At 43.6% G+C, this 12,201-nt stretch overlaps 1 protein-coding gene across 1 annotated transcript; it reads right to left on the bottom strand.

The window, feature by feature from the left end:
- Window positions 1-4,983: 4,983 nt before the first annotated feature.
- Window positions 4,984-9,630, bottom strand: LOC123760366 (olfactory receptor 4S1). The gene is made up of 3 exons (XM_045746009.2): window positions 8,091-9,630; window positions 6,334-6,555; window positions 4,984-5,388 (listed from the first exon to the last, which is right to left on the bottom strand). The coding sequence occupies exons 1-3, from the start codon at window positions 8,802-8,804 to the stop codon at window positions 5,335-5,337; spliced, it is 990 nt and encodes a 329-aa protein (XP_045601965.1). The 5' UTR covers window positions 8,805-9,630; the 3' UTR covers window positions 4,984-5,334.
- Between the last annotated feature and the right edge of the window lie 2,571 nt (window positions 9,631-12,201).

Genomic DNA, 12,201 nt, shown 5'->3' with positions numbered 1-12,201 from the left:
TAGAATGAAGCTTCATTCTACTTTAATAAACGTGTATGTATATATATATATATATATATATATATATATATATATATATATATATATATATATATATATATATATATATATATATATATATATATATATATATATATATGCCTAGAGGCGTACCCCTGGTGTATACACATGTGGGGCGACCCGGGCACCACAAGGGAGCATGTTTCCTCCTGTCTCAAATGATCGAACTACAATTTACCGTGACTAATTTTTTACTCCAGTGTGCGTGACCGGTGAGTGTGTGAGTGTGTATGTGAGAGAGAGACTCACACTCCGGGCGCTGCATGGCTGACAATTGTCTACTGACTTGTCTGCCCTTGACAGATGCCTGTAACATGCACGTATTGCCCTGGACGCCTGTATAAACACCATGAATACTTTACGACATAAAGTTTGAACATTAACGCACCAATAACCACCTGGCCGTCAATGTTGCCTTAGTAATGAACATAGTTTATAACCTGCAGAAACAACCATGAAGTCAGAAATATAAAGTCACTATGGAATATTTTAGTAATAACTGGTAAACAACACACTTAACACCTAGAGGCTAATTCATAACATATCTCCCACAACTACCAGGAAGTAACAGTTGTGACTGGTTTGAGCAGGTAGACAGCTGGCTCGTCCTCTCAGATACTACGTTGTAGTAGTAGTATCTACCTCTCAGATCACCTCTATCTACCCGTAATCTACCTCTCAGATTACCTCTATCTACCCGTAATCTACCTCTCAGATTACTACTACGTAAACAAAAAATGAAGCTGTGTTACCTAACTAGAAGCCTCACGTGCACGGCAGTTCTCCATAACTATTAAAACTGACAGTGATTAGCCTCACGAGGCGTCAGCATTGCCTGTGTGTCCCTCTGAAGGCATTCAACGTTTATTAATAAAACTTTCGAGACAGTAAACCTCCAGGAAATCTGGAAAAGGTAAAAGTACTGTAGTCACAATTTTCAGAAAAGGAGGCAGACAGCAGGCATTATAGACTAGGCTAACTGACAGGTGTTCTTGCATTATTCACAGCAATAGGTGCTGGAGAAAGTACTAAGTATGAAAATAATGGAGCACGTGGAGAGGACAGTCTTTGTAATGAACTGACAGCATAGATACTACCATAAATATTCCAGCAATTTATTGAAAATAAAAGTACCGCGATATTTCACGCTTCCTGCTGTGGGCTGCAGTTGTGATGCAGCCCGCAACAGTTGCTTAATTCCCGGTAACTAATTTACAGATGGATGGACGGTTCACAAACTATAGGAACCAGATAGTGCTAAACTGAAAGCTATTCGAGAATATTAGAAACGGGAGAGTAAGCTTGGGTGAGAGTAAGAGTGAGGGGAGGGAGGTCCGGTACAGGGTGAGGGGAGGGAGGTCCGGTACAGGGTGAGGGGAGGGAGGTCCGGTACAGGGTGAGGGGGAACAACTCGTGCATTATAAGAAGATATGACGGCTCGCGCCTCACTTCCGGTTGTCGTGTAGTGACGCGCCTGTCACTCTTTATCTTCTCCCCCACCCCCCCCTGTAGGTGTCCGTGTGTGTGTGTGTGTGTGTGTGTGTGTGTGTGTGTGTGTGTGTGTGTGTGTGTGTGTGTGTGTGTGTGTGTCTATAGGACAGAGAGATAAACAGAGGCAGAGAGAGTAACTATGAGAGACAAAATTAATCAAGGTAAAAGAGTACTGGAGGCAGCCATTACTCCCTCCCTCCCTGGAGGTCCGTCAACTGTACAATACAAGCAAGGCGGTGTGACGTCACAGGACGACAGGTGGAGCCCGCAGTTCACCTGTACACGGAGGGCCAGAGAGTACATGGACCATTATCAACCCGTATGTTCGGTCCGTCCTGGACCGACACGTCATCGTTCCTTCATCTTCTGGTGTGAAGTTAAGTCATCATATCATCAGCCCCGTCATTGTGACTCATCGTCTGCATATGATGATGCATACTCTGGTGCGTGACATTGTAGCCAGAGGTGCGTAAATCATTATAACGAGGTGCGATGATTAGTATATTTTGAGAGCCGTAAGTCAACAGGTCCGTAAGCATCCGAGCATCGCTCCTGTGCCAGGTAAGTCCTCTACGGGCTCACCATAGCCCGTGCTACTTGGAACTTGTTCAGAGTAGCTGAATCTATAACAACAACAACGTCAACAGGTGTGACACCTGCGGGAGGAGAAGCTTCCACAGGTGGGACTCCCGCTTCCTGCTCTTGATGTTCACATCCGGTCTGAGTCGATATCAGAAAGTCAACGAGGTCACTGATTACTGGAGCATGTCTCAATACTGTTGTGTGCTGGCTCGTATGGGGTCCACTGCCCCTCACAAGATGGGTATGGGGTCCATTACTCCTCACAGGATGGGTATGGGGTCCACTGCCCCACACAGGATGGGTATGGGGTCCACTACCCCTCACAGGATAGGTATGGGGTCCATTACCTCACAGCATGGGTATGGGGTCCACTACCCCTCACAGGATGGGTATGGGGTCCACTACCCCTCAGAGGATGGGTATGGGGTCCATTACCCCTCACAAGATGGGTATGGGGTCCACTACCCCTCACAGGATAGGTATGGGGTCCATTACCTCACAGCATGGGTATGGGGTCCACTACCCCTCACAGGATGGGTATGGGGTCCACTACCCCTCAGAGGATGGGTATGGGGTCCATTACCCCTCACAAGATGGGTATGGGGTCCACTACCCCTCACAGGATAGGTATGGGGTCCATTACCCCTCACAAGATGGGTATGGGGTCCATTACCCCTCACAAGATGGGTATGGGGTCCACTACCCCTCACAGGATGGGTATGGGGTCCACTACCCCCCTCATATGATCGTATGGGGTCCACTGCCCCTGACAGGATAGGTATGGGGTCCATTACCCCTCACAGGATAGGTATGAGGTCCAGTACCTCCTCACAAGATGGGTATGGGGTCCAATACCCCTCACAGGATGGGTATGGGGTCCACTGCCCCTCACATGATGGGTATGGGGTCCACTGCCCCTCACAGGATGGGTATGGGGTCCACTACCCCTCACAGGATAGGTATGGGGTCCAATACCCCTCACAGGATAGGTATGGGGTCCATTACCCCTCACAGGATAGGTATGGGGTCCACTACCCCTCACAGGATAGGTATAGGGTCCACTATCACTCACAGGATGGATATGAGGAACATAATTAATCACCTTAACCAAAATACAAAAGCAGATATAAAGAAAGAGTGAGAGAGGGAGAGGGAGGACTGATATAGAGGCACACGGGGTGAAACAAAGTTTTAAAACCGGCAGGATATAATCCTTGATAAGCTCGTGGAACACAGCCGCTCTTACATAAACATAATAATTATTATTGAGAAAATCCGTAAGAGCAGTGATGAGGGTTCGAATCTATACGGTGGATGTTCCCATGCACACGCTTCTAGCGACTAGACCACGACGTGGTGTAAGGATTGCAACCTGGAGTTCTACTGAACACAAGGATATTCTGAAGCTCGCACTCAGCCCCTCGTCAGCCCAAACAACCTTGGCACTCAACACTACTCCCGGTTAGGGAATTCTCCGTAAAGTATAACCAATTGCCGCACTACGGGCTCACCATAGCCCGTGCTACTTGGAACTTTTTGTTCCAGGTTGCGAATCTTAAACAACAACAACAACTACTCCCGGTTTGACGGAATGTTTGTCTGAGCGAGAGAATTAGCCTCCTCTTGTTTGATCTCCTCCTCCCAGAGATTCCTCACTCCGCCTTGGTTCAAAAGCCTTGTTTAGGATTGCTGTAACTAGATAAGTCTAATTCAGAATTAGCATAACTAGATAACAGTCTAATTCAGAATTAGCATAACTAGCTAACAGTCTCATTCAGGATTAGCGTAACTGAATAAGTCTGAATCAGAATTAGAGAAATCAGTAGCCTAGTTCAGGAGTGACATAACACTAGCTAAAAGCCTTGTCAGGATCAATGTATTTAGCTAACAACCTTGAAATAGAACATCCTCTGTAACTAGCTGACATTGTAGTTATAAGGTGTGAAGGATAGATGAAATTGTTTATGTAATAATCTAAGTTGAGGTCTGATAAAGACCTTTTGTGCCTTTTGTAATGCTAGCCGCTTCCGGCGACAACAATAAAAAAATCAAAAGCCTGGATTCGTAACCAAGCACAGCTTGTTTTAAGTAATTGCAAATACTTAGAAAATGATCAATTACTTTATTTTTAGAATTGTTTACAAATTTCAGTCTACAAATATTAACGTGTAACTTACTCTTTATATTATCAGGTATAAGTAATAGAAATAAAGCTAAACTATGACATTTTATTGTAAACACTCGTACTGTACAGTAACTGACATCTATATATATACATATATATATATATATATATATATATATATATATATATATATATATATATATATATATATATATATATATATATATATATATATATATATATATATATATATGTCGTACCTAGTAGCCAGAACGCACTTCTCAGCCTACTATGCAAGGCCCGATTTGCCTAATAAGCCAAGTTTTCCTGAATTAATATATTTTCTCTATTTTTTTTCTTATGAAATGATAAAGCTACCCATTTCATTATGTATGAGGTTAATTTTGTTGATTGGAGTTAATATTAACGTAGATATATGACCGAACCTAACCAACCCTACCTAACCTAACCTAACCTATCTTTATAGGTTAGGTTAGGTTAGGTAACCAAAAAAGTTAGGTTAGGTTAGGTTAGGTAGGTTAGGTAGTCGAAAAACAACTAATTCATGAAAACTTGGCTTATTAGGCAAATCGGGCCTTGCATAGTAGGCTGAGAAGTGCGTTCTGGCTACTAGGTACGACATATATATATATATATATATATATATATATATATATATATATATATATATATATAATATATATAATATTTTGACCTAGACTATATTTTTCATATTAAAACTTCGTAGCAGAGAACGGAATTCCACCTTGTAGCTTCTGTTTATTTCTGCCTCCGTATTTGACACTTAACCAGACAATTTAGTATAAGATATAAAAATACTTTCACAGAAGAGGTTCTGAAGAAGGTATCCGTACTCTGACATTGACATTGAGTAGGATTACCAGCCCTTGTAGCTAGCACGATAGCCTTCTTAAGTGACTAAAGAGTTCCTACCTTTCTTTTTTTAACCATAGAATTACAGCCCTCTCAGAGCTAGAAAACAATAGGGCTCTCGGGCATCTAGAGAACGGAAGGATTTTAACCGAGCTGAGAACATCATCATCCTCCTCGGGTAGCTAGAACTCTCCAACGGTGGTCTCCAGGGCAAAGCTATTCTCCTTGGGCGGCCCCTGTGGACAGATGATGGTGTGAGGCGCCACACGTGCTTGGTCATGTATAAACCTCTCATAAAATTAAAGTATCTGTTGAGACTATTGATATATACAGACTATGGACTTATTGCACTCCAAAAATTTCTACATTTTGTACTATTGCATTTGAGGCGAGAGAGAATGCAGAAACACGCCTAACCAAACTTATTCTTGTGAGGTTTTGTTCGTTTTACTTGTATTTCATTTCATTTATATGACATTTTATTTTGTGGAACACCCATACATTTATTTCAACAGTGACCAATGTCAAATGTTATAAGGATGTGAGGACCGTCAGAGAGCATTCGAAGCCTAGTAGCAACAGGCGTGTAGGGGATATGCTAGCTAGCCCTACTGCGCATGCTGATATATTTATTAGTTCCTATTGTTAAACATCAAATTGAAGCAATCTTGTTTTCATTAAATTTTAGTCCTGAAATAATTCATGCATTTGTGTCGATTAAGACCATAGGAACATAGAAAGGAGCTCTGCACTAGGCCTTCTGGTCAACGCAAAGTAAGGTTCATGCAAGGCATTAGGCTCTCTAATCCATACACTGTGCCCAGTCTACACTTATAGTTGTATTTACTCGTTTATCTGTGTATGTTTATTATGGTGTTTGCTTCAGTTTATTTCACTCGTCTACCATTCTGTTGTCCTTGTATGCTATTTATATCTCAATTTGTCTAAATTATCGAATTCTATCATGACTTGATACTTAAATGTAACTGTTCCCCAGCCTCCAGTACTTAACAGTCTGGGGGACAGTTAACAGATCCACTACAGTTATTGAGGGTCTTGTTTACCTTAAACTGGTCCCTCTTTCCCCAGTCACCTGTATGTACCGTCACCTGTGTCACCTGCCTTACCTGTGTCACCTGCCTCACCTGTGTCACCTGCCTCACCTGTGTCACCTGCCTCACCTGTCTCTGCCGCTGCCCAGAGGAGCCACAGGCGACGGTCCTCCACAGGTGCTGACCTATGGCTTTGAGGGAGGTGAAGAACGAAACGTTGGCAAGGGCGTACATGGGGAGGAAGAGCAGGAGGTGGAGGCGGTGGACCAGGTGGCCCAAGTGGCCCACCACCACCAGCCAGGGCCCTGTATTCTCTTTTCTCAGGAACCGGAACATCAGCGGCAGCAACGCCTGCAACCACAAACTCTCTTAGTCCTTATGGAGTGTTGGTCACAAAATGTCTTGGATTACTTTGTCACAAAATGCTTATCCACAACATGGCCGCCGTGTCTTCCAGCGGTTAAGGGTGAAAAATCGTTATCTTCGCTCAAAAAACAGATATTATTAATAGGCGAATTTCGATATTATTAATAGGCGAATCAACTTTGAAATTGGCCTATATATGATAGAGCAAGAATAATTTATTGTTAAATTGGTCTTTCTGAAAACATTTTGTATCAATTTGTATATAAAAAAGGTTTTGTTGATTGCTCTTGTTTAACAATTATCGATTTTTTTATTATAATTTTTTCAGCTGATGTTGCTAATGATGTAGTACTTATTTTATAATTATGAATTGAATGGTTATTTCCGTTAACAAAATAACTATTGGCATCTGAGTTAATTTGTTGGAATAGGTGTTACGTGCCGGGATCCTAGTGGGTCAGGTGTCTATAACTCCAGACAAACACATTGGAGGTAGTCATTTTTGTTTTGTTACCATAGCAACGCAGTATTTACCATGATAAATGCAACACTAGATTTTCAGGTGTTGTCCTCTATATATAGTCTTACGAGAAGTGGCTGCGTTAACCGGACACTCTCCCTCTTGTCTTGGGGTGACAACCTCGCCGGAGGCCACTGGTGCAGACCACTTCTCGCTCCTGCTGGCAAGATGAGAGCTTCGCCCATCCTGTAGCAGCGTAGCTCATGGCGAGTCTTACCATGCAAGCATTCCCTGGATCACAACCTGCTAATCGGTTTACAATCGATCGTCGATTACCAGTGGGCGAAAAGGTAAGACTCGTACACCCTACAATAGGTAAGGTTCGTACACCCTCCAGCAAGGCAAAATGACAATGCATATGTTGCTAAGACGTTCTTTCCACATGGCTTTGTTAAGCGTGATTTTGGAGTGATACCCCATACATTGAAGTCCAGTTAAGTAATAGGTTGGGAAGGGATTATTAAATTTTCAACAAAGAGATCAATGAGAGTGGTGATGAAACAAAGTCCATTTTTGTTGACAGTAGAGAGGTGAGAGCCAGCAGCCAGCGTGCTTGCTCCATTACTCTCCTTCGTCTTTATATATAAAACACTAGAACACATCACATCTTTGCGTCCTCATTCACGTACCAAAACCATGATTTAACTGTGAAAAATTCTCGCTACTGCAGCAAGGACTAAAGGAATTTTATACAGGATACAAGACGCAGTCAGATCCTGTCATGGAACGGAAACATGTAAATGGTTAACGAATATTGTTGGCAGGTGGAGCTGGTTGGTGAGCAAACCAATTGTAGCATCACCACGGCCCTCTACACCGTGGAGGGTGAGAACCTTCTCAACACGCGAGACAAGGGAGGGGGCTACTGACGTGAGACAAGGGAGGGGGCTACTGATGTGAGACAAGGGAGGGGGCTACTGATGTGAGACAAGGGAGGGGGCTACTCATGTGAGACAAGGGAGGGGGCTACTCATGTGAGACAAGGGAGGGGGCTACTCACGTGAGGAAGGGAGAGGAGGATGTAAAACATGAAGACCTGTAGAGCAGACTTCGCAGTCTTGTGTCTGACCATCGCCTCCGTCATGTCTGCGTTACTGTCGTGTGGCTGGACGCGACTCTTCAGACGGAACTCCAGAGCCACTAGGATATAAAAGACGAAGGTGGTCAAGGCCCCGAAGACATACGCGACGCTGTATGCTATCAGGAACTCCTTGTCATTTCCGGGATTACACAGCGTCGAGAGTACGCTGGCGCAAGGCAGCACAAGCAGGACCAGGGGAAGCATCCAGCAGGCGACGCACAGCAGGCGACAACGCCGTATCGTCAGTATATTATAGTAGCGAAGTGGCCAGCATATTGCGACGTACCGATCCAGAGCCAAGCAGGTGAGAGTGAAGCAGGACACGGTGCTGAGGTACCGCTGCACCAGCTTCACCTGGCAGCCGGCCGGGGAGCTGTGGTGGACATCGGGATGGGCGATCAACACTATAGCGTACACGAAGGAGAGGGACGAGAATATTCCGATACTGACTATGAGAGAACTTAGGAACCAGGAAGAGAGTCTCTCCCTCAAGTCGTGGCTGAGGGCGGTGATGTATCCGGCCAAGACGCACTCAGCGAACGTCACGGCGCTGAAGAACGGGTACAAGTACAACAGGATATGGATGTTCGTGGTTCCTGTTGTGTTAACACCGTCCGTCAAGTTATGTGCCATAGTGTCACCGAGAGAGAGGTCAGGCAACTATAACCTGCACTCGCTTAACATCGCTTGGCTTCCGGTATGGCACTCTTATCGTTTCGGTAATATTCCATGTTACATATGCTTTATCCTCAAGGATTTATTCTTCTGGACTTTGTGGATAATAGAGGCAATAAACGTGCACTTCTCTGAACTGTGTCGCCGTGATGCACAGAGCGCCACACACCCGCCACGCCTTCAACATCACTGATAATTTATCTGACTTTGATAAAATCCACTTTACACCGTCATACGTTATAACGAAGAATATTAAGGTTGCTTGAAGAGGTTTATGAACGTCTTAGTTTTTCTATAGTACACTGTAGTAGCAGCAGGCCACCACTACTGCATGTGTCGACCAGTACACTGGTACAGAGTACATTGTAGTCGCACCAGACCACCACTACTGCATGTGTCGACCAGTACACTGGTACAGAGTACACTGTAGTCGCACCAGACCACCACTACTGCATGTGTCGACCAGTACACTGGTACAGAGTACATTGTAGTCGCACCAGACCACCACTACTACATGTGTCGACCAGTACACTGGTACAGAGTACACTGTAGTCGCACCAGACCACCACTACTGCATGTGTCGACCAGTACACTGGTACAGAGTACATTGTAGTCGCACCAGACCACCACTACTGCATGTGTCGACCAGTACACTGGTACAGAGTACACTGTAGTCGCACCAAACCACCACTACTACATGTGTCGACCAGTACACTGGTACAGAGTACACTGTAGTCGCACCAGACCACCACTACTGCATGTGTCGACCAGTACACTGGTACTCATTCAAGCCGGGAGTTGTCTCCTACTGGTCCAACGGATACATCTGGTATCCGGCCTGCTATCTGGCTGCACCTACGCATCTCTGGGGAATTTTATGCCTGTAAGATTGCCACGGCACTTCATTGGTGGCTTCTAAAAGTAGAAATTCCTTTTCATTCAATGAAAATGCAGTCTCGTCGACGGATGTAGAGAGTTGCGTGTGTCGAATTATATGTTAATACTGAGTGACGAAATGAAATAAAACATCCTTTTATTTACGATAAATGTTTCTATAAATAAGAAATATTATTAAACAATTGTTCGAAGGATTGTTTTAAGTTACAACAGCATTGCATAGAGTGTGAAGAATCATTAAATATAAAATATAGAGTTGCCTTAGTGTGAGTATGAGCGAAACGAGGTTGTGTGTGAGTCTGAATGCGGCTGAGAGCGAGGCTTTGTGAGCGTGTGAGAGTTTTTGCTTCATCCGCGATTCTGAAGAGGAAGCTGGCAGCTTTATCCTCATCTGTCCGGAAATGAAATAAAATGTTACATATTTCCTTTGTGACCTGGACGACCACCATCTCCTTGTTTGTGACCTGGTCGACCACCATCTTCTAGTTTGTGACCTGGACGACCACCATCTCCTAGTTTGTGACCTGGACGACCACCATCTCCTAGTTTGTGACCTGGTCGACCACCATCTAGTTTGTGACCTGGACGACCACCATCCTTTTAAGGTTTCCCAACGTCAAGAAAACTATCAATTTAAAGTGTCCTCTCCTAACCTATCAGAGGACCCAAAACAGAAAACGGGACAATACGTCACTTTTGCAAGCCGCTTCCATTTTCTAGTATGAGAGTTTTTGGTCTCATGTAACACTTACGATCGAAATTTTGCAGTCTCCGTGGTGTAGTGGTAAGACACTCGCCTGGCGTTCCGCGAGCGCTATGTCATGGGTTCATATCCTGGCCGGGGAGGATTTACTGGGCGCAATTCCTTAACTGTAGCCTCTGTTTAACTCAACAGTAAAATGTGTACTTGGATGAAAAAACGATTCTTCGCGGCAGGGGATCGTATTCCAGGGACCTGCCCGAAACGCTACGCGTACTAGTGGCTGTACAAGAATGTAACAACTCTTGTATATATCTCCCAAAAAAATGCAACGTTCTTTGTAAGCGGACAGGTTGCTGGGGCGATAATCATTTCCTGTTTTCTGACTAGGACGACAGCCATTATATTCTTGGCCTGTTTTTGTGACTTGGACGACGGCCACCTGCACGACATCGTCAACACCTGTTCCATATTCCCAGAAATATTTGTACCCAAGCGTGAGTACAAATATGTGTACTCAGGAACACATGTGATAATCCTTTCCCTTAAAACCAAGTCTAGTGCCCTTGAGGAGATACCAACTTTAATTTACAAAAAAGCCTCCAGATCTTTAGCCCCTGCTATTGCATTGCTCTTCAACAAGTCACTTGAACTCCAAACCTTTCCATGTGCACAGTGTCACTCCAAACATTTCTCCTTTTACCATAAGTGAAATGGGTGTTTTGACTCACACACCTGTAGTGTTGCAAGGTTTGGCTTCCCTCATACATTATACCTCTCCTCGCCACTTCTGCTTGTACCTCAATATTAATCATTTTACTTCTAATTCGTCTCATGGTTAAAAGTATTAGGTTTATAAGTATAAGTGTTAAGTTTTACGCAGACGAGGAGTCACAATAACGTGGCTGAAATATGTTGACCAGACCACACACTAGAAAGTGAAGGGACGACGTCGTTTCGGTCCGTCCTGGACCACAATCGACTTGAGAATGGTCCAGGACGGACCGAAATGTCGTCGTCCCTTTACTTTCTAGTGTGTGGTTTAAGTTTCAGTCTAAGTTTTTTTCACACCTTGCCCGAAACGCTGTGTGTATGAGTGGCTTCAGGGACTGTATGTACTGGCTCTATCTCCTAATCCGACATTATGTTTGTAACTCATTTTCAATATATGTATCTTTACCTGAATAAATATCTTATCTCTTAAAACACATTCCGTGTTAACTTGTAGTTTTGATGTGGCGCGTTTGGCCAGGTCATCCGCCACCTCCTTGAGCACTATTCCAACATGAGATGGAATATGTCAAATCTCTAGTCAAATTTCTCTTACTTTTAACTCAAATAAAAACAAAAACAAATCACAAATGATATAACAAAAAACTTTATCATCCCATAAGATAAAATATTTAAAAACTCAATATTTCAGAAAAACTCGATTTGTTAGGCAGCTCTGACTATTAGATACAACAGATGTATGGTCCCCAGGCGGGACCAAAGAGCCTAAGCTCCACTCCCGCAAGCACAACTAGGTGAGTACAGGCTTTTTGATAATAATAATAAATACAACAGTATATCCTTTCAGTATGTGACTGTTTTCTTTAAAAACAGTATTAATTATTATATTTATGGGAGACTATGGCAAAAGTAAACGACGGTCTTGCTCTCCAATTGTTGTATATGTGTGTGATGAGCTACGTCTCTTGAGTCCCGCCTCTAAACCTTTAGTTAATTAATATTTTAGACATAACGTGTAATGAAATT

Source organism: Procambarus clarkii, chromosome 39, assembly GCF_040958095.1.
Source record: "Procambarus clarkii isolate CNS0578487 chromosome 39, FALCON_Pclarkii_2.0, whole genome shotgun sequence".
NCBI classification, from domain to species: domain Eukaryota; kingdom Metazoa; phylum Arthropoda; class Malacostraca; order Decapoda; family Cambaridae; genus Procambarus; species Procambarus clarkii.
This window is presented reverse-complemented; position numbering and strand designations above follow the sequence as displayed.